At 38.1% G+C, this 22,465-nt stretch overlaps 3 protein-coding genes across 3 annotated transcripts; all 3 read right to left on the bottom strand.

Annotated features, from left to right (window-relative positions):
- Positions 1 to 1,545: 1,545 nt before the first annotated feature.
- Positions 1,546 to 15,842, bottom strand: Bugz (Bub3 interacting GLEBS and Zinc finger domain protein). Its single transcript, XM_070658851.1, has 6 exons — positions 15,275 to 15,842; positions 14,364 to 14,490; positions 13,886 to 14,286; positions 13,417 to 13,786; positions 12,822 to 13,284; positions 1,546 to 8,663 (listed from the first exon to the last, which is right to left on the bottom strand). The coding sequence occupies exons 1-6, from the start codon at positions 15,313 to 15,315 to the stop codon at positions 8,548 to 8,550; spliced, it is 1,518 nt and encodes a 505-aa protein (XP_070514952.1). The 5' UTR covers positions 15,316 to 15,842; the 3' UTR covers positions 1,546 to 8,547.
- Positions 15,843 to 15,975: 133 nt separating this feature from the next.
- LOC139103827 (zinc finger protein 765) lies at positions 15,976 to 18,839 on the bottom strand. Its single transcript, XM_070658879.1, has 6 exons — positions 18,062 to 18,839; positions 17,745 to 17,934; positions 17,520 to 17,659; positions 17,264 to 17,426; positions 16,882 to 17,136; positions 15,976 to 16,714 (listed from the first exon to the last, which is right to left on the bottom strand). The coding sequence occupies exons 1-6, from the start codon at positions 18,139 to 18,141 to the stop codon at positions 16,517 to 16,519; spliced, it is 1,026 nt and encodes a 341-aa protein (XP_070514980.1). The 5' UTR covers positions 18,142 to 18,839; the 3' UTR covers positions 15,976 to 16,516.
- A 150-nt stretch (positions 18,840 to 18,989) lies between these two features.
- Positions 18,990 to 22,357, bottom strand: Dx (deltex E3 ubiquitin ligase). The gene is made up of 6 exons (XM_070658847.1): positions 21,739 to 22,357; positions 21,141 to 21,333; positions 20,801 to 21,070; positions 20,440 to 20,731; positions 20,031 to 20,349; positions 18,990 to 19,906 (listed from the first exon to the last, which is right to left on the bottom strand). The coding sequence occupies exons 1-6, from the start codon at positions 21,906 to 21,908 to the stop codon at positions 19,555 to 19,557; spliced, it is 1,596 nt and encodes a 531-aa protein (XP_070514948.1). The 5' UTR covers positions 21,909 to 22,357; the 3' UTR covers positions 18,990 to 19,554.
- Positions 22,358 to 22,465: the final 108 nt, after the last annotated feature.

Below are 22,465 nucleotides of genomic sequence, written 5' to 3'. Positions count from 1 at the left end.
ATCGCGATGGTGAAATTATGAAACTTACTATTCTCGCGTTTATCGTTCATCGCGTTTTGCGATACGAGTGAACGACCGCGGAGTGAATGAAAAATATAGTTTCGCTCGTACTACTTCCATTCAAGTTATGCGATCGTGCTATCGCGAACGTCGACCTCGGCGACACTTGACAGGGCAGACGCCGGATGTCCTTTTAAACTTACAGAGGAAGGGGTCACCGGAATCGTACGCCGCGTGTACGACACGCGCGATTCAACTTCGCCTGCTTTCAGGAACAAAGAGGAATCTCGCCGGCCTAAAAGTCATGCGGATAGATCGATGCGCGGACTCACCTGGCACCTATTGATCTACAGAAAAGGCAGCGTGGCATTTGACTTTCGAACCGTGCCATCGGCATTCGCAGGAGTGTCTGCAACTCGTTCTCGCCTGTGGCCGGAACGTCGTTGTATAATTTCGCCCGCGGAGTCGATCAGTTTCCAATATTTTGTACGCTCGTACCATCCTTCAAGCGCTTCGCCGCCGACGCGGCGTTACGCAAGACACGATCTCGGGACGATTTCAATTATCGATCCTACCGAAACGAAGGGAAACTGCAGAATTACTTACCCGCTGTATCAATTATCCGCGATCGTTTAAAACCCTGGGTATTCCTTGTCCGTAACGTTCCCGATCTCGCCGCGCGGATCTCTTTGCGGTCGGAGTACAACTCGATTTTTCACGCGAAAGTGCGGCGCGGTACATCAATACTGGATTTCTGCCGTTCTAGCAACAGAAATGAAAATCATCCAATAAATTTTCGTAATCGTAGAAATAATTTTCCGTCGAGAAAAGGAGGGAAATAAACGCGAAAGCGATGAGAAACCACGGGCTTCATAGAAAGTTCCCGGTGAACCACTTTCGCGGGAGAGATTATCTATTTAAGTTATATCAGGTCGAGTTATCAGAGCGATCTTTTCCCTGGGCCTCGTAAGAGTTTCCGCGGAGCTACGCGCAGGCTTCATTTAATTACCGCCCCATTCACGCAGAACGATAAATCCATCGCCCGTTGTTCACTCCAATTTGACTCATTCAATTCTCACAATTACCAGTTTTACGCAACTTACTATTACTTTAATTACCTGTTTTGTTTTACTCGCGATATGGATTAAATGTATTTTATTCGGCACGGTCTTCGTAAATCTACAAATATAAGCCTTTCGATTTCAGTTTTCTTTATTGCAAATAAACTTTTCTTTTTTTTTTTTTTGTTTATTCATTCAATTCACTTTTCTCAGGTGTAAATTTAATTTCTTTATTCAATTAGATTCCACTTGTTACGCCAAGGCTATATTTTTTAATACGACGAGGCACTCTCTTATGGTCAAGGATGTGTAACTAAAATAATATAGACGAGCGTTGTCACGCTCGAAGTCACAGCCTGATTCCTCCTGAATCTTTTCACTCAATCAATCTCCATTTCTTTCCTCCCTTCCGTCTCTTTCGAACGATCGGCGGGATTCTCGCCGATCGCGGTGTGCCGCGACTTCGATCGCGAGAACCGCTCAGTTGTTCTTATTGAAATCATTTTATTGATCAGTCTGAATGAATACACACACTCGTGTCACTTCGCTACTTTTTTTTCTCTCTCTTTTCTTTTCTTTTTTTTTTTAATTAATATTTCTCTCTTTCTTTCCTCGATCATTATTGTCCGTTCTGCTCGTATGCAGTCGGCTGAAAACAACAAGGTTGTAGAAGAATAGAAAGCTACGTCTAGAGTCGCCCGCGATCGGTCCTCGTTTCGGAAATAAAGCGAGCTGGGAACTTTCGTCTTTCGTCTTTCCTCGATCCGCAAAATTGCCCTCCTCTCCCTAACGATCACCGCGATCGCGAAGAGTCGGCCTCGCTTTCTCGCAAAGAGTTCTTTTTTTTTTCTAACACGTTTAAGTTAGAGTGTTTCGTCGAAATTGCGCACAAATCGCCTCTCTAATACATCGTTACGATTATTAAGCGAAGGTGGCTAAGCTGCACGGAACATCGCGCCGAACATTAAATGCCTGTAAGTAAACACGCGATAAAACACGTTGACGATGCGTCGTTAAGTTCTTACGGCAGAGAATTATTGCGCGTGATTTGCGCAAATTTTATATCGACACGTAGAACAGTTGAAAGACCGAGAACAAATTTCAAGTTGCTCTTCTTAATTTTTTAAGCTACATAAACAATTAAAAATTATTAAAATTAAATAAGAGAAAAATTTATTTAAATGCAGAGAAATATTAAAGTAAATTATTTGATTTTTCTCTTCATTATTGAATAAAAGGACGACATTACGACGGTCGTAGCAAGAATATATCTGATTAAAAAAATTGTTGTCGGATACTCTATTAAGAATGACCGATTTTTATTAAATTTCACTATAAAATAGCAGTCGATTATCGCGAGAACGAGAAAGAGAGTTGCGGTGACCCTAAAGAAACCCGTTTTATTCCCGAGTGGACCGAAGCACGGGTTAATAGTAGTATTAGGATGACAAAGAGCGACCGTGTTACCGGTTCGTCGAGCAAAAGCGATCCCCACGAGAGCGAATATCGTGCATCCGCTGTCACCAAGTGTAAAGACATTATTAGCGTAAAGGTGGATATAAGGATATTAAAAAAGGAACGGGTGAGACGTGGTCCTTGCACGCGAGCGCAAGGGATACAGGACGATATCGGTATACACATATAATATATAGGTATATATATATATATATACATATATATATATACATATATATACATATATATATATGTATATATATATATAAATATATATATATAAAGAGAGAGAACCAGCTAAGCATTCTACGATACGATCAAATTGTCGAAAACGAGATTCTTGAATTTCAAGTTAATTGAAAAAAAAAAAAGAAAGATAAATTTAAAGTGTAAATAACTTTTAAAAAAAAAATTACAATTTTTCGACGACGCGATCGAGGTTGCAATCACGGAGTGTTAATCCTTTCGACACTTTGATAGCAATGTGATAAATCATTGATAAAATAAACGCATAAAAGATATTCGATGGTTATTAAATTATTATGTATAAAAGTTAAGTTAGATATTTTTGAAGTATTGCAGTAATTGATAATGATGAGAAAATTAATAAAATTTATAAATAAGGATTTGAAAGAAAGACTTGAACTGTGAATAAAAATTAAAAATAGATGACATCTAACGATTGCTAATTAACGAGTGTTAATTAAAGATGCGTGTCTTTCTAGAGAAGCCAAGCGATCAGAAAGTCTTGAAAGGATTAAAACTCGTCGATAAAAGGTACGTTACACAAATTTGAGTTAATCTTATCTCATTTCGACACTTCGAACGATCGATCGGTTAATACGAGTTACCCGCGATTCATAAACTGATTATTAATATTGTTTCTCGGTCCAGCCACGCGTCCGCCAAGCCGAGAACCGTCACTCCCCCAGATTTAATTATTTTTTATTTTCTCTCTTCGATCCTGATGCAATTCGATAAACCGAATCGAGCTGCTGTCTGGAAAAAAAAGTATGCAAGCAAAAACTTGTTTAAAAATTATTCTCAAATCGTACTGCGTGAAAATAAAAATTGACAAGGCATAGAAAAAAAAAAAACGTATCGTTTTAAACATGACTTTTGCTTCCACAATTTTCTTCCAGCCTCCTGCTTGAATTTCAAGACTGAAAATTGACAATTCCTCCGAGGAGAGCTCGTCCACTTTTTCTTCCGGTCGGTATGCGATTCCGACCGGAAGAAATCGGGAGGATGCGACTCGGTTGCCTCGACTCTAGGACGGTAGGTCCAAACAATCGCCTGCCTTGAGGCAAGGGACCGATTAGGTCCAACAGCGATGAGATTGCTGTGATTGGTTGAAACAATATGTGGCTGTCGCCCGCAATTCTAGGATATGGATCTAGCGATTGTGACGAGTCGCTCGGCTCTTCATTCGGATAATAAAAATGCAAACGCGCGTAAAATATATTTACATTATGCACAATTGTAAAATCGCGTGACACGCGTGGAGTCCCGTAAACTTCCCACGCGTTAACAAGATCGGCCGGGTTGAGGAACTGATCGCTACAACGACGTATCCCAGAACAGCAGACTATGCCCAAAACTTTCGAACTTTGCACAGAACGTTTTCTTTATTTTATTCGGAACATGTCGATAATATGACACTCAATAAATAACAGAACTTCTACATCTCCAAATTCTGCTGTCAGATTGCCCTACCGAATCGCCGGAATTGCGAGGCTCTGTCGCGAAATGCGTCTTTCATCTTCGTAAAGAAGAAACAAAAAAGGAAAAAAAAGCGATAAATAAGTAAACAAAAAAAAATGTAATCATAAAAATTAAGATCTAAAATCCCATTTTACAAAATTACAATATACTTATCGCATTTATATAATTATCGTGTAAAAAAATTTATAAACTTTCTTAATTACATTTGTATGTTTCTTGAGCAACAGGTCTTGACTCTCGAAACGATTGAGACGAACGAGGCCAATTCTTGTTGCGCAAAAAAAAAAAAAAAAGCAAAGTATTTCGCGAGGGCGGATTCGGTAGAACAACCCCTGAAAAATAAAAGAATTATAATAACGATGCGTAGATCATGTTTTGGTACGTACACGTGTTGTACGGCGCGCTTTCAATGCTGTTTCATTTTCATTTCTATCGATTTTTTTTTTTTTCTGAATTTTCTGTTTATTGGTCGAGGAGACGTCGGTAGTACCGGGGCGATGACAGTAGGCGAGATTGGTGGTCGAAAGAACGAAAACCAGCAGCAGGGTGCCTACTGAAGACAACAATACAAGGAGCAATCGAGTCTTCGTCACCGCGCCCGTTTTACGAACGGTCTATCGCGTACATAAGCGCGAGTACTTCCGTTCGTTCAAATCTCGGTCGTTTCGGATCGATCTTCCGTCCGCGAGGACGGCCGATCAGTTAAACCTAAAGCGAAAGTCGACCGACAGATTCATTCGACGTGCGTCGAATTTCATTTCGTTAAATAGCAATTGATTTACTTTCTTTCCTCGAAAGGAAATTGACGACGAGCCTGTTGACGCGATTGCGCTCGCCGCTGTAACCCTCGATCTCGACAAGATCCATTCTTCTAATTTGATTCTACCTTCCGGAAAGAGACGACGACTTAGGATTAAAATAAACTCGACATCGACCGAATAAATACTCTAACTGCTCTACGACATTAAAACGATACAATTACTTTCAACTAACTGCGAAAAGTTAGAACGATCTTTTACAGCTTGTAGGAACAGTGCGTCTTAAAGATGAACTAAACGGTAGTTAACAGAAAACGAGAATTTCTGCGGGGGGAAAAAAACGGACATTACAGTCAACGTTATCAATAGACACCCTGAATATAAACTGATAAAAACGTAGAATAGATAGTGAATAGGTAAGAGATGTGAAATAAATGAGAGAATAGAAAACGGAAGTTCAGGAGGTTCCGAGTTTCATAGACAAAGTGGAAAGGGGGCTCGATAAATAAGAGGACAAGGTAATCGGGCGTGTCCGTACGCAAAAACAAGGTGCGATATCAGGGCTACGTCGTGGCTAAGTACAAAAACGTAGCTTTCATTTAGCCCTATCGCGAGCACGCGTTCTGTAGGCGGAACGAAATAAAAACTGATATTAAAATAACGAAGGTTATCGCGAGTCAAAGTTCTCCCGAGATCGGACACACTCTCGATCGACGTGAAAAGTAGGCGAGACGTAGTAAAGGAAAAGTGAAGAAAACGGCGTGAGTCGAGTGTAAAGAGCCGGTGTTCGATTCTGTGAGCACCCTCCGTACTTACCACTCACTCATGCGTCGCCAACAATGTTCCTTTGGCAAAAGGAAAAAAATAAGGGACTTTCTTGAACCGAGTCGATCACCCTCGCGAATCAGTTTCAACTAAAACTCTAAATTTTTTCTCTCCATTAATTCATTCTTCTGCATTTATATCTTGAATTATTTTTAATTGTAAAATTTATAATAGATGTATTCGCAAATGTCCTTTTCTTCAATTAATATTATTGTAATATTAATAATAATATATTTAAAAATTCGAAACATTGATCCGGTCACTCTGCAAATTAATTCTAAAAATATAATTTTTTTTTTCAGCTTGATTTAAATTATTTTTATTTGTAGATTAATTTCGCGATTCCATACGTAGCGAGGGTGCCTCGGCTCGGCTCGGAGTAGTAACAAAATAAAATTTGCGACAGACTAACCTGAGGCGACTGAATCTTCACACTGCGGCTAGTAAATGCGTTTTAAACTGTACGCCCGATCTCTCTTTTGCGTTGATCTATGCTCTTGATTCTATAATACGGTAATTTGGTGAAAGCTAGTCAAATTAAACATGTATTATACCGAGACTATTCTTCGTCGTTATTACTTCCTTTCGCTATTACGAAAATTATTATAGATAAGATATATTCTTCGAAAAAAAAAAAGAAAAAGAAAAAAAAAAACATACGCTATTCTATCACGGAGAAATTGAAGACACGTGAAACTAAAGTAAAACAAAAAAATTTATGCAAATAAAAAAACAATCCCGAAGAAATAGATCCGCTAATTTAAATTATACATCTAGTTTTCAATATTTTCAAGTAGCCAGTTGGCTATTTTATCCATCAATTTTTTTTTCTTTTCTTTTAAATAATAACAAGTATTTTTCTATCTATAATCTCTATCTCGTTTATATTATTTCTTTACTTTCCTAAAAACAGAGTAAACCTCACCCTAGGATTTTATCGAGATAGTAAAATGTTTAATTTCCGTTTTTTATCTCGGAAAGAAACCGAATAGTACTTTCACATCTTCAATCCCTCCGAAGATTCTTACCTCGAGTTTACTTGGCAAATTGATAAAAAAAAAAAAAATTTCGAACATCGCGAAACGGAACTTGAAAATGCTCTCTCATCTCGAGACGAGACCTCGAGGTCTACTTAGTCAAGTGAATCATCATCCAGCTGCAGCGTGAAGCGCCACCTTATCCGCGATTGCGCCTCTCCAAGAGGATACTGCAGGTGCACGGAGGCTGAGAGGAACAGCGCGTGATGGAAACGGTCTGAATACGCGAAAGGGGTAACTGCTTTTAAAGAAAAACGCGCGACATACATTGTTAAAATTATTATCACTTCCCAAAGAACTACGGAGTTAATTATCAACTTTGTATCACAAAGTAAATGTGACTTGGTCAGAATTTTCAATAATCTAATTGGTCTTCAAATATTTAATTAGAGAAATTTGAAGACAGTAATTAATTACCAGAGCACTACGTGCAACAACAGTTTATGTATAAAATAAAAATTCGTATTTTAAACAATCGCTCAATATTTCTTCATTGCATTAAATATACGCATCAAATATTAGCTTTTTCGTTTTGTAAAAATTTCTAACAATATATTGACGCATTATTTTTATATGTTTAGAAAGCTGCATAACGTTTGAGAAAAATCAGAGATCACAAATCCAAAGATTTATTGTCTGCGTATAAAAACTCATGTCATTGAAAATTTCCACAACGTCACAATTACCTCAAACTCGCGAAACGGAGAATTTTTTTTTTTTTATAGAAATGAAGCGGCAAATCCGTAATTTGCGAGACCTATTTTAAACACGATTTTAGATTGGCCTCACAAGTCGCGGGAAAAAAATCAACTCTCGCACGAAAGTCTCGGATTGACTTGTTTCGTGCGAGAAAATAATGTCTTTTACGCGTCGTGCCATCGTCATCGTAGCAAAAAAAATGCAGTTTGACGAACAGCGGTACGGCACAATTATCTAATGCATAATGAAAGATTAAAGAGAATAAATCGACAGAGATAAATGGACATTTCGCGCTGGTGTTTTCACGTAGAGATATTGTTACAGGGTGATTATTTTCACTCCGTAGAAAAAACGATAAAACTTGCTTAGCTCACCTGGCACATGCCGAACGTAATAGATGCACGCGTATATACACACACGCAGCCGACAAGAGTGATTAATGTTGCGTTCGTCATTATTTCAGTCCTTTTTGATCTTTTTTCATTTAAATAAAGGGTAAAGAAAACGAAAAAAAACTGACCGTTTCCAGCACGCACCAGATTTTTTCTAAAGGAGTCCTCCTCATAAACGTCGATGACATTATCATGTGAGTGCGTGTGTTTCTCTTTCTTTCTCTCTCTCTCTTCCATTCTCTCACGTTCTCTCACATTCTCTCTTTCTTTCTTTCTTTCAGTGTTGATTTGTTTCTCCGTCTTTCAGTAATATAACAATTTAAAAAAAAAAAAAGGAAAAAAATTATATCGTGAGAGAGAATTGACGGGGAACAAGTACTATCATGCAGATTATTTTCCGCTTTCTCTCTCCCTTTCACTCTTTATCATTATCTCTTCTCTCTTTCTTTCTCTCCTTCTCTCCTTTGTATGAGTGTATGTGTATGCGTGTCTACGTGTCTCTTTCTCGGTCAGGTCCAGACCCCAGCGAAAATTAGGGGCGGGCCCACAGCACGAAGTGCAGCGGCGGAGGGTTGGGCCCGTCCATAGGGGGTGATCATCTAAAGCGCGGATGCATCATTGGCGTCAGCATCGGTCCAGGAAAGCCCATCGGTGCAGCGGCGGCGAAGGCCGGATGCATCGCGGCACCCGGTGGTAAAGCTCCTATCATGCCTGCAAAGCAACGCGACGGCAGATTAGTACGGCTCGTGATCGAATTTCGCAAAGGGGGCAAAGAAAACATTACGTTGCCCACGTGCGGCATACACGTGCTTCTGATTTACTCGAGCCTCGACGCCGCCGAACGAGACGACGTCTTGTTCGCAGAGTCCCGCAACGGGATCTCCTTCTCTCTTTCTCTCATTCTCTCTCTCACTCTCATTCTTTTTTAATTAGGAACGAAGATCCGCAAGTATACTTACGTCGCGACTGTTCACGTTACATGTTAATAATGGATGCTGCCCGTGTTACGCAATTTCAATTCTTTTTTTTTTTTTATTTTTTTTAAGTACTTTTCTTTTCGGCTACTACGTTATATGCCGCGCTCGTTTTTAAAGGGCTAACGCGACCCTTGTCTCGGCGTGATTTGAATTAAAAATTTGAAAAGACTTTCAAAGTATTGAAGATAGCGTAATTAATCGGGTGTAAAATACTCCACGATTTGAACTCATGTTCCGCTGACAAAAAAGTCGTCTGACAGCCGAACGATTATTGCATCGAAAGAAATACGTAGCGGGATAAGTTAGAGATATCAGGAAGCGTCCCTAAATTGATCGATTAAAGTGTGTTTCGCTCTTTCGCGGGACGTCTGTTGATACGAACGTTTAACCAGCCGAGCGTAAATTTAAAATAAAATAAAAAAAAGGGGAAAAAAAAATTAATAAATTACAATCTTCATTACAAAGAAAAGTAAACGTTTTCGCGACGAGTCTCCTTGTTCCCTCGGATACGGTCTAATAGACTCGAGTTAATTTGTTCTTAACAGCCCGCGTACTACGTTCTACCCAACAATCGCTAATCAATAGCGTATCCTTAAACTAGATATGCGTACACGATAGATATGTACATAACGTACTTAGAACTCAGCTCAGCATGCAGTGCGCCGCATACGCAATACAAGTCACAAACAAAATTGACAAAAGGTAGTATCACACAAATAGAAAATTTCACACCATACAAGAAAGTACGAGCCTCACTCGGGAGGAGAACGCAACATCGGCTCGATATTGCGAAATATTGCACGGAATTATGCGGAAGAGCCGCGGAGAAATCGCTCAGCTGCCAGTCGACTTTTATCAAACGAAAGCACTGCCGCCAAAAACGCGCTTGACCACTCGGTGGCTTCCGCGCGGCATTGTCTTTTACTTTTTAATAATCGCGCAGCGTAAAACAAAATTTCTTCCACTTATCTTTTTTCTTCTACTCGCTTTCTTTTTCGTTACGTCTTTATTTGAACAATACTCGGCAACTATTACGACGTATAATGAAAGAAAAAAAATTGTATCGATCGGATGAACTTTTTGATTAAACCCAAGTGATATACTAGGTAACGTGAAGTCGTCTACTTACTGTTGCTCGGCACAATTTATCTAAAATTTTTCATTGTGTAACACAAAAGCTAGGCTATGGTGTGAGGGAGATACATTACGTTCGTTCTCGTTGCTGGTTTCTGATTTTTCACAAGAAAAAAAAAAAGTAAAAGAAAGCAAAATGCACCGGCGAGCACGGTGAGAATATAATTCGATCCTTTCCCTCTTCGCGATATCTCGCTTGCGCTATTCGATTCATATTTAATTTTTTTTTTTAACGTATTACAGATTTTATGAGCCACTTTCAATTCACCCACTTCCTGGATAGTTTTAAAATCGACCTATTTTTTAAAATATAACTGGCTTTCCCAAATTTGCAAATTAAATATCAACAGATGTCTGGATAATTTTCAAATTTTAAATTAGTTGAAAATAAAGAAAAAGTCTGTTTAAAATAAAATAAAAAAAAAAAAAAGCAAAGAAATGACTGTCAAATTAAATCAGAGAATTAAAAATAAGAAAGTAATTAGATAATATTTTTTTTCTAGTGCTAAAAGTTGGAACGTTTGATACGCGCGCACGCATTAAAGTTATTAGCGGCCGATTTCAGTCGATTAATTAATTTATCAGAATCATCATCGATAGAATGCGAAGAAGGAAAGGATGGATCGCGAGAGAAAATTAATTATCGTCTGGAATTATCAATTATTTCTTATCACTTTAGAACGACAACTTCGAACGACTGTCAGTACCGTGCCCAAGGAAGCAGTTTCTCCACTACTGTATCACAACACCAGGATTCCAAGCTATGTATAATATATAAGTAATACTGAAGAGACAAGATGGTAACACGGCTGCTGGCGAGGTAAATAATGGCGTATGTGAGTCGTAAGAGTAACATGGTTAAATCGAGATAGTGTGAATAAAGAAGCTGAGAACGGAACGAAAAGGAAACAAAGAAATCATACATGAGAGAGATGTATAAAAATTGTAACGGTCGAGCGGCCGCTTCTTTTTCTTTTTCACGTGATAAACTGTAGAAAGAAACTGCAATAAGACTTGAACAATATTTAAAACTGCCGTAAAAAAAATACACATATGATAAAACTTCGAAATCGTGATTGACTTTTAGCTAATAAAAAGCGTAATTATTTTCTAATCAATAGCTCATAAAGTAATAATTAATTATGCCAATTATTTTGCGGACAGCTATTCTTTATATATATTTTTTTTTAAATTATGTGACTTGTTTATTTTAATCTGCGGTAGAAAAAATTAAATTGTCTAAAAACTTATGTTTAAATGTGTTAAAGAAATTAAAGTCAAGATGAAAGAAGGAACGTGTCGTTAGCCGCTCGACCTACCTGTCAAGTGACAAAGTATTACGAATATACAGAAATATATACGGTGACCCGCGAAAGCTGCTCAAACAGTTATCTACACTGTTATTCTGAATTTTCGGAAGTCACTATACATATATTACGTATATGCGCATACATGTAGGTGTATTAATGACAATGATGACAAGATTAATCAACAATATATAAGAATAATAATAAATATAACAAGATATATATATATATAAATATATATGTATATAGATATAGGCCATGTCACCGCATGCTAATTGCTAAGGACCAACCTTGTAGCGCTTGTATTGTAAAACACGGTTTTAGTAACCAGACTGGGTTCGTTCGACACTCATCGAGGAGTGACCGGGCGCCCTGCAAACGCACCGTTAAAACGTATAAACGAACAAGGACTACAAGACGCTGCGTCGTCGAGATTCTGTGATGTATCATTTGGTCGAGAATCTTGATCTCTATAGTATCTGAATTGTCATGATATTCTCCCCGCCTCGTTTTCTCTCTCTTTGCCGTCTCGAGTCAGTAGTACACGCAATTTCACGCACGTCGATAATTTTTCTCACCCCTCCCCCCCTAAATGTCAAGTCTGTTTCTCGTCTCAATTCTCGTTATCTCTCTTTAATGTTAAGCTTTTCTTTTTAAGGATAAAAATGGCTGTTGTCATAAATAATTAGTGCATATTGCAGTGCAACGTGCAAATCAAATTGGACTAATTGTTAATATTTTACATTTTATCTTTCTCATTCGTGGAGAGAAAAATTATTTCTCGGCCATCAACCGAGTAAGACCAGGAAACAGTGATACATGAGGGTTCACAAAGTATAAGGATATAATACATCGCATTTCCGATAGGCTTTTGTGGTCGATAATATTTAATTGTTCAAATTATATTTTTTTAATATCTATTTAATTCAGTCCTGCGCGAGAAATTAAAAAATAAAATATTTTAGTTATTAATATAATACTATTATATTAATTATTATTAAAATATACTTTATCGAAAATGCTTTATATTACAGTAAAACAACATAGCAAATTGATATTGTTAGATTACAGGTTTCTTTAAAGCAAAAAAAGAACTTTGAAAGGACACTTCTAAGGAAATCACGTTTGAGAAGGGGTAAGATTTTTAATTTAATATACTTTATCTAAAGCTTCACATTTAATAATGAAAAAAAAAAAAAAAACTTCTAACTGCAATACAATTTATATTTTTGTGCGTCGAAAAGTCTTCAACAGCCGGCAAGGGTGGGGGGGGAGGGGCAATTTAAAAAAAATCGACAAAAAATACTAAAAAGGAAATTATCAAATTTCAACAACAAAGGATAAAAGACACTAGGATAGTTATTTGTCGAGTACGCGGGGAATTGACGAGGAAAATAATAAAGGAGTGGCGGGTAGAGTCGTTTGTAAAGCTCAAACCCGCAGACACTTACCTGGTGGCAGGCCCATGGGGGGCGGTCGCATCATGTTACCTCCATGAATGAGAGCAGGCGCGGCTAGAGTCATGGTGGGCCGCATCAAGGGAGCCATCAACGCAACAGAGCTAACTGGCATTGCTGCGGCAGAAGCTGGCACCATGACTGCCTGAGGTGGCCGTGGAAACCTTTGTTGCTGCTGCTGCAGTGCATTCAAAGCCGCTGCCTGCTGCTGTCGTTGTTGTTGATCCGCCTGAAATGCGGCCGCTGCTACGTTCGCAGCAGCCGCTTGCTGCTGCTGCTGCACCTGTTGTTGCTGCTGCTGTTGAACCGCTTGCTGTTGCTGCGCTGCCGCTTGCTGCAGGGCGGCGGCCTGCTGTTGCTGACTCGCCGCCACTGCAGCCGCTTCCGACTGTGACGATCGTCCAGATTCATCGGTTTGTCGGCGCTGATACTTTGGCAGTCTTGCCCTAATTTCCTCCTGAAAGATAAATTTTTTATTTAAAATCTAATTTGCTTTAAAAGTTGCTACTGTTAAAAAGAAATTATTTTCAGAATGCAAATTTTTATTTAAAAAAAAAAAATGTTTTAAGAGTTAAAAATTAAGACTTACTAGACTGAGGTCTTCTGGAGGATGAATGATCTTACTAGCGGCTCCGGTGGTCGCGATAAGATTCACCTTTTGATCGCCGCTATTAAGAAGACTATTACCAGTTGCGCCGCCGATAGAATCGCCAGCGCTACTATAAGCGGGGAATGTCGGTTTTACTGGACCTATGGAACCACCGCCACCGGCCACTGATGTAATCGGCTTGAAATCTGTGCCAAGGGGTGCAGATCCGGTGACCGACGTTGCTGTTGATGCGGCTACTGTCGAAACAGCTGCAGCAGCAGCACTTGGGAACAGCGGACGTGGCGGAATTGACGCGCCTGAAACTGGAGGCTGCATCCCGGAGGGCATACCCGACATACCAGACATCATGCTAAAAAAAAAAGAAGAAAAAATTAAACTTACGTAAAAAATTTTAATTACAATTCGTCATTTGCTTTTAATTTTAATTAAAAAGTGTAAAATTACGTACCCTGGGCCCATGAATGGAGGTCCTACGTGGCCCATCGGCATCATGGGGTGCATAGGAGGCATCCCAGGATGTGGCGGCATACCAGGATGTGGCGCCATACCTGGATGTGGTGCCATACCAGGTAGTGGTGGCATACCCGGCTGTGGTGGCATCCCAGGTAAACCAGCTGTCATCCCAGACATCGCGCCTGGTGCAGAACCTAATAAACCTTCGGGTTTCACCTTCTTCTGCACAGGTTCATCCTCCCCAGATGATGGCGAACCAGGTCTACCACCATTTCGCTGTCTCTCATGTTCTTTTGCATCATTTGGTGGTATACCTTCCATTCCATAAATTTCTATCTCAATATTGCTACGATTTGGCAATGAATTGGGTACCTTGTCTATTGCCTCTTTGTGTACCTGCAAACACATGGTTTATATTAATTTAAAAATATTAAGCAATAGAACAAATACAAGAAGCATATAATATCATTTACCTGCATACAATGTATGCTAAGGCCTGGTCCAGTGTACAGTTTCTTGTGACAAATGTGACATTTGAAGTGCTTTGCCTTCTGATGTTGAATAAGGATTTTTTCATCCTCAAACTCGCGGTTACAATACCTTTTAAAATATTTCGTTAAGGAAAATTCACAGAATATAATATTTGAGTTATAGTTTAAAACATATATGTATATCAAGTTGAGGTAAATTAATAAGCTATTGCTATTAAAAACATAATAATATCTAAAAGAACACCTAACTAAAAATGCAAAAGCAGAATAATAATGGATCAAAATTTGTTCCTAAGATCAGGCTTTCTCCAAATCGTCTATAATTTTTAAACATTTTTTAAATCATTCAAAAGACAAACATTTTAACAATTAATCATCCCGCATAAAAATCCATAAACAATCGGCTAAAAATATCGAACTAAATCCAAGAAAAAAAAAAAATTTTAATACAGGATAAAGCTTATCGCTCTCTCGTCGGAAACATTGATCCATTTCTCGTTAATTTAATCACTTCCGCGTGGAAGCTCCTCGGGCGCGTTACATCATCGTGTAATGCGCCGCACGAACGCGGGGATGGTGGAAACAGCTGCGTTCTTTCACATACACGTATATACACAGAGAACGTAGTGTCGCGGTGACGCGAGGAAATCGTGTATCGATCTCCCCGCTTTCCGCGACGCTGCACTCCCGCGGAACCGAGGCAAGCCTCCAGCCTCAGCCCGGGATGAAAAGAATAGGTCGTCATTCTCTGCGTAAATCACCGGCTGGTCGTGATCGTTATTCGCCGCGCATTCGCGCGATCAACGTCGCGATCCGAGAACACGATTACGTAAAAGCGACTGCGGCAGGTCGCCATCCTAACGCGGGGAGGGAGAGAGAAACAAAAAGGATACCAGCACCAGGGCCTCGACTGCTTCTTCTTCTTGCGGCCCATTTTCCCCACTTGATTATCAGCAGACGCTTGTCGCTATCGGCGGTGAGCCTGCTTCTAACAATTCTCGATAAGTACGAAGTGTAATATGCGGCGCAGAAGTTCGTCGACAGTTGTAACACCACACACGCACACACGTGAAAACCGATAATGCAAAATGGTCGCAGTAGCTTTTCCAGTCGCCCGTGCGTACGCACGCCGGAAGTCGCCAGCGTGGCGCGCCCACAGACGTAGATGGTGCCACAGTATTACGAATTACAGTTCGAGCTGACACGACCGGGAGTAGAAAGTACAATACTACTCTTGATTAACAAATTTACACACGTGTGCGTATTACATATTTTTTTTTTTTATATATAAAAAATTGTTATACAAATCGCGGAAAAACAGTAAATGGTATAAAACATGTTTGTATCTCAAATCAAATGTCCACACTATAATAGAGACAAAAAGAATTTTAACTTGTCCTCTTACGAAAGGTTTATATTTTCTAACGCAGTATGTGAATTCATAAAAGATTATTTCTCGAAGTCAATACGCTTATTCGGTACCCCGTGAACACATGTTTCTTTCAACTTATTTTTATCTGAATGTATTTACAAAAATGAAGGAGCACAGCGCTTATCAAAGCTTGCAGATGACGCCAGTCATTTTTAATAACAATTGTTTATTGAATATTTTATTATATTTTGTTTTAATTCTAAATACAATTATAAGCAGGTCATTTCTCCGACTCGGATGTTGCAGATCCTCGTGTTCACGTGGTTATATATAAAAATATATATGGTATTCGATTTTATATATATTTTTATATATATTTATTTTATATATATACGTATCAAAACATAAAAAAAATTATTTAAAACTTATTAAATTATCATAATTACTGTTTTTTTTTGTTTCTTATTAGAATTTGGTTTTATACTTTAACGTTGATAGCTACTTATATTTAGTTGCAGTTGTACTTTTTAAATGCGTATCAAAAACAGAATTGAATATACAACAGACCTACTGATTTCATATTTTCCGAACTTGTATAACATGCATGTATATGCATATACTATATTAACAATTATGAAGAGAAAGCTCGAAACTAAATTTGACAGTTATCACGATTGCAGCAGTAATTTTAAAATTCTTCATATAACAAAGTTTCATTGAAACAAGATTAATTATGAAAAATAAAATCGAAAAAAAATTTCCGTTAGCTGGCGATTCTTTGCTTCAATGGGACGTCGCTTTCTGAATCGCTGAATTCGTTGATATCCACAGATTCATCCAAAGACATGCATCTCTCTCTCTTTATTTCTGTTTTAATTTCTAAATGACTTTCTATTTCATTTTCTGTCTCATGTTCTGATTCGTTTTCTGTCTTAATTTGACTCTTCTGCACTTTATTTGGCTAAATTTACATAATTTATTAGATTAAATTATTGTACGTATATAATACAACTATATAATATATATATTACTACAAGATTTTTCCATCGTAAATTTAATTATATTTTGTACTATTTCGGTACTAGGATTATAAGAAGAAAAACTTGAAAGAATATAAAGCTGGTTTACCTCTGCTCTTTCCTTAATTGTCCTTTTAAATACATTAGATCGTGGTACATATTTTTCGGCTGCAGCCTCTACTCTCCTAATATCAAAATCTTGATCGACTTTGGTTACCGTTTGCATTCTCTGTTGCTCAGAAGTTACATACAAATCATCTGGCTGATGATAACTATTGTGAATGTTGTAGGCTCTCTTGTTGTAAAATAATGCTGAACATACTGTACATTTGATCAAATCTTCTGGCATGTTTTCCCTTTCTTTCTGTGAAACAAATTTATATTAAAATTCAGTTACAATTTTTAATTAATTATACTTTATAATCATTTATTTTTATTTAAAATATTTTTTTAATTATATATATATATCGTAATGCATTTATCTTCCTTACTTTTGTATGCATCTTTTCTAAATGCTGTTGCAAATTAAATTTTATAACATACTCAACACCACACAAATGACAGTAGTACACACTCAAGGCATCATTCATAGAGTTCAATTTAATTTTGTTGCTGGGTGGAGGAGTGGCTATAGGTTGGAACAAGTAGATCATTCTAAACAAAAAACAAAACAAAAAAAAAAATTACATAATAATAATTTCATAAATATGCATTTTTTAATGTAGTTTTTAAATCAGCTAAAGTTACCTTTTATGAATGGAACGAAAATGATAATCCAGTGCTTTCTGGTTGTAGAATATCACATTGCATTCTTCACATTTTTTGTACTCATCCTTATCCTCACCTTCAGTCAAATTGTGTGAGAATAAATGATTGTCTCTGTGATTCTAAACACATGCATTTCTGTGAGATTATTATTTAAAGATAAAGGACAGTAAATAGAGCTGTAAAACATTTTATATTATTTTTTACCTTTAAAGGAAACTGCTTTCCGCAATAGGAGCAATAGAACTTTGTTGACAAATTGGAGTGGACCTTAAACCTGTGCCTTAGCGCTGCTGGTATTGTTTCAAATGTTCGATTACAAATATCGCATCGTGTATCCTCGTTCTTACATTTCACTGGCTGTCCGCGCATATCTATCTCTTTATTTGCATGTTTCCTGTATCAATTACATCAAAATTTATTCTACGACGCCGATAACATCGGAATCACGGTTACTCAGCTTGCGGACCAGCTGTGAAAACCTCTCGACTTGGTTATGATTTGACGCAATCCAAGGTACATACCTAAAGTGCTCCTGCAGTGCCTCTTTTGTGTCCAGTTTCATCTCACATAGAACACAATTGTGCTCGCCCTGAGCACTCATTTCGACGTTTGTAGAGCGTGAAAACAAGAGAGGGTAAAATAATGCGCGAAATTGCGATACACTGGAGTGAAGTCGCCGCGAGTTACACGTCTGACGCGGTCAATCGATCGAACGTTCCGTCTAAATTTGTCGTAGTTTCGTCGGCTGATTTGTTGAAAAAAAAAACACTTAATATTCGACTTCCGCGAGCGACAAAAGGAGAATATTGTGTTCGGATGGCACAGTAAAAAATCAATTTTCGGCCATTTTAATCGCATCGCAAGAACGCGCCATCTAACAGCCACGCATAAATAAACATTCATCTGAAAGATGCTCGTGCGATTATTAAAATCATAATTAAATTTAACGAATAAAAACAAACCTCACTAAATCAGTTTTCTTTTTTCTAATTAGCTAAAAATTAATCAATTTTAATCTGTTAGTTTGATACACGTTAATCGCTCATCGTAATCTTAATTAACTTAATAAACGATTAACTTAAAACTTGATGCAATCAAGATTTAGGGAATAAAGTATAAAAAAAGATTAATTTTACCTGAAGAATTATCAATATAATTTAGAATACAAAAAAAAAAACTTCTTATATCTTAGCACTAACTTTGAAAGTAAAATTTGAATATACTTTGAACGACAACATTAATATTTCTCTATTTGTTACATCTTCAATTAACGTAATTTAGGCAAATAATATGCGAAAGGTATTATTCTAGTTCAAACTATTGTCACTCATATGATTGCACCTGTCGAACTACTACAACGAAAGACCGATAAAATTTAATAATTCCTTGGCAAGCACTTTTCTGGAAGTTAGACGTATGTTTCTTTCTACAAAATATATAAAACTAAGATCTTATGAAATAACTTTAATACTGCCGGTCGATGATTTCTTCCCTTTTTAGTTGTAATAAAATACTTTCTTATATAGACATACGTAAAGATATATATATAAATCTAAGACTTTCAGTTTTCTAAAATATAATCAGTTCCTTGCTTAGCACGGAATAAAAATAAAAATAATGTTTTAGAATATATATCCGCAATTTTTTCGTATTTTACTTTTTATTTCTAAGTTTGTGTTAACCCTTTGCCCATAAAGGAGTTAATAAAAACTAAAAAAAATTTATTTTCTATTTTAAACCATGAATTTTTCAAAAAGCAGGCAAAGCGTTAACAAGAACCTTAAGTTTACCTCGAAAATCTTCTCCCTCGGCCGCATAGAGTCACATATACTGGCTGTTGTCGCCGTATCTGTTTTTTGATGTAGTACATTATGCAAAAACTGTCGCATCTAATAGAAAGAGATAGTTTAAAACTTTATATTTTAAATAGTTAGTCTCTTTTCCGAAATTACCACGAGTTAACACATTTTTGCATAAATTTTTTTTTCACTTTAGTTTACGTTAGTAATTGCAATTAATGCAGCTGTTGATATATTGGTGACGATTGTCCATCGGTTACACCTTGAGCTGCCAATTCCGCGAGTGTTCTTTCGAGGTAACTGTGGTCAGGATAACCGTGGCCGGACGTGGATGGTCCGAGCTCGGTTTTATGGTGAATCTCGTTCCATGTAACAACGTCCTCGCGACCGGTAGTGACCGATCGGCCGATCGTAAATATTAGTCTGCGCTCGAATGCGATCTGTAGCAGCCTCAATACACGACGGCCGAGAGAATTGTCCGGCAAATAGCATACTCGGGGGAAGCCTACGGCATAATATGCTTGACCTGGATTTGGATGTTCGTTACCCTGAATTCCGGACGGAATACTAAAAGAATTAACATTGAGATTAATATAAGCTTGCAATATTTCTTCCAGAAATCTTTTTGAAAAATAAATATGACGTGAAATGTATTTATTAGTAAATTTTAATAGAAAAATTAAATTCTTACTCGTAAGTGATTTGTATAGTATTGGTGTTTGGAAAGCCCGATAACGACCGCGGTATCCGCGTCCAGTTCATCATACCCGGCGGCTGGTTGCCTCTTTTCTCACCGTAAATCATACGGCAAACCGGACACTGTATGTACATAGGTGGCTGCTGGCAGCTGAGCATTGCATTTAAACACGCTAAGTGCAGTCTATGCCTGCAACGTGTTAATTCGACTGTCAATGGTTCCGGAGTACCCAAACATACTGGACATGAATCGGAGCCGTCGCTTTCAACCACTTTAACGTACTGGGATATGACGTCCGATGTGGCATCTATTCCTACAGAATTAATTAATATTAGACGTATTACTTAATATATAAATTAAAAAAAAAATTTACAAATAAATTATAATCTTTGTAAGTGCACACCGAGAATCGAATCTTTGAACGCGTCGTCGCTTCCCATACTGCTATCGAGCAAATCCACTGGATTCTCGTGACTTAAATACGTGGAGACGGTATCTACGCTTGGCCTGCGGCCGCTTTTAGTACTGCTAGAATCGACATCCAGCACAGTGTCCCACGTTTTTCTTTTCTGACCGGATTCTACATTCGTTGCCGCGGGATTGTTCTCGATGCCGTGCTTACTACTAAATATGTTGAAGTTGCTAAGAATAACGCGTGCAATGTTTGTTGGGCCATTCGTTTCTCCGTTTTTACCCTGAAAATATAATTCATGAATTAAATTTCTGTAGGAATTAATATTATGTTGAAAAAAGATGGTATTCACCTTTTTACTATTTTTCTTCGTATTTCCGTTATTTGATTTTTTATGCGAAACCTTGACAGCGGAATTCTTGACCGTAACTGACGCAGATCTTCTTCCAGAAGTGACTTGCAATTCTTCCAATGCGACTTTAACTAATGGATAGGGTGCTTGTTGTATGCGTCTTATCGGTCTTACATAGCCACTGCAGCATCTTACTTGTGTTAAATTGCAAAAATTGATAATATAAGGGAAGCCCAAGTAAGTCTTAGAAATATCAATAGTCTTGTCACCCTAAAAAAAATTATTTTATTATGAGATTCAAGCATGGAAGCCGTTTATATTACAATAATTATTTGCTTACTCTCGCCCAAGCCTCTTCTATTAGACATTGCACTTCCATGTCATAAGTATGCCAATCGTCCGTGTCACCTGCCCATTCCCATTTGGCACCTTTGCCAGCTGGTGAACCTGGTAGATAAAACTTTCTCCTGACATTGTGAGTCTCGTCGCCATCGTCGCTGCATTGAGTTTTTGTCTTCAAATTAATGTAGTATCTAAATTCCAAATATATTTTATTATTATTATTATCTTCCAGAAGTAAAAATGTAAGAGGTGCAACAATGATTTGTTTCTGTTTTGTGCAAAGTTCCCGTGATTTAATTTACAAAAATTCTGACTTAAATTTAAAATTAAAAAATATATATATATAAAAAAAAAAAAATAATTTCTTACAAAATAATTAGCAACTAAAAATATAATAAATTTTTCTGCTTAAAATTAAATCAATCATGGGCAATATGTGCATCTGCTTAATTTAGTCTCAGCTTCTCTCTTTCTCTTGTTTCTTTAATTTTTTTTTTTCCAGCTGAAAAACATACACCTGTCGTGCTTTTTACAGAAAGGCAAGTACAATTGGGGTGAATAAACTGCGGTCGCATTTCGAGCGCGTGTTTTCAGACCTGTCAAGGGTAGGATCTGCATCGTTAAGAAACACTCGCGTGAGTTTCTTGTAATGGGCCCGCTCGAGATGCTGCGACACGGCCGGGCTGTAGGGCCTCCACCGTCCGTGGCGATTCTCCCATTCCCACACGACCACCGCGTGTCCGTGCTCCTGCCCCTGGGCACTCATCCTTCCTTCCTTCCTCCTCCGCTGTATCCTCCCTGTGGAATTTCACACGTACGCACGACACACACTCGCAGCGCAGCGGCGGCGTGGGAACATTTTCGAGATTTCCCACGGTCGTCACCGCAACGGTCCGGCCAGGCTCTTCGTCGCGGCGAATTCTAGGTTTCGACGGCGAATTGAATTACTTTCCCGTCGCTCTCTCGTCACCTGGATGTCCCTCTTAATCCCGCGATTGTAAAATTGAAACACACCGTCGCGTAAATCCGGGATTGCTGTCCACGAGAGAGAAGGAGAGATGGCAAAACACGTACGCACCTGACGCGGACCGAGAACCACCAGAACTAAAAGCTAAGAGGTCGGCGGCACGCAAAAGAGATGCAGTCGTGGACGGTGGACGCGCGAACAAGAGACGGTAGAGACTCCGACTATAGTCCAGTCTGTATGTAACCTGTATTGGTGTCTTGGTGACGCAAAGAATTACCGAGCGCTCTTGGTGGTGAAGCGTAGAACTAACGTAAATCAGACAGATTATTTGTCGGTAAAAAAAAGAAATGTTCTTT

The sequence above is a fragment of the Cardiocondyla obscurior genome, linkage group LG07 (genome assembly GCF_019399895.1).
Source record: "Cardiocondyla obscurior isolate alpha-2009 linkage group LG07, Cobs3.1, whole genome shotgun sequence".
In the NCBI taxonomy this organism is placed as follows: Eukaryota; Metazoa; Arthropoda; class Insecta; order Hymenoptera; family Formicidae; genus Cardiocondyla; species Cardiocondyla obscurior.
Note: the sequence above shows the minus strand (reverse complement) of the source record. Positions and strands in the feature narration are given on the sequence as shown.

Excerpts from the sequence above, each read along its gene's own strand:
- LOC139103827 (XM_070658879.1), bottom strand. The coding sequence starts at position 18,141 with ATGAGTGCTCAGGGCGAGCACAATTGTGTTCTATGTGAGATGAAACTG. Across the intron at positions 17,935-18,061 it reads GCACTGCAGGAGCACTTTAG|GAAACATGCAAATAAAGAGA; the intron begins GTATGTACCTTG and ends TAATTGATACAG. Across the intron at positions 17,427-17,519 it reads TTTCGTTCCATTCATAAAAG|AATGATCTACTTGTTCCAAC; the intron begins GTAACTTTAGCT and ends TTTTTTGTTTAG.
- Bugz (XM_070658851.1), bottom strand. The coding sequence starts at position 15,315 with ATGGGCCGCAAGAAGAAGAAGCAGTCGAGGCCCTGGTGCTG. Across the intron at positions 14,287-14,363 it reads TTAGCATACATTGTATGCAG|GTACACAAAGAGGCAATAGA; the intron begins GTAAATGATATT and ends ATGTGTTTGCAG. Across the intron at positions 13,285-13,416 it reads CTCCAGAAGACCTCAGTCTA|GAGGAAATTAGGGCAAGACT; the intron begins GTAAGTCTTAAT and ends TTTATCTTTCAG.
- Dx (XM_070658847.1), bottom strand. The coding sequence starts at position 21,908 with ATGAGTGCCCAGGGGCAGGAGCACGGACACGCGGTGGTCGTGTGGGAA. Across the intron at positions 21,334-21,738 it reads GCAGATCCTACCCTTGACAG|ATACTACATTAATTTGAAGA; the intron begins GTCTGAAAACAC and ends TTTGGAATTTAG. Across the intron at positions 20,732-20,800 it reads CGAAGAAAAATAGTAAAAAG|GGTAAAAACGGAGAAACGAA; the intron begins GTGAATACCATC and ends TTATATTTTCAG.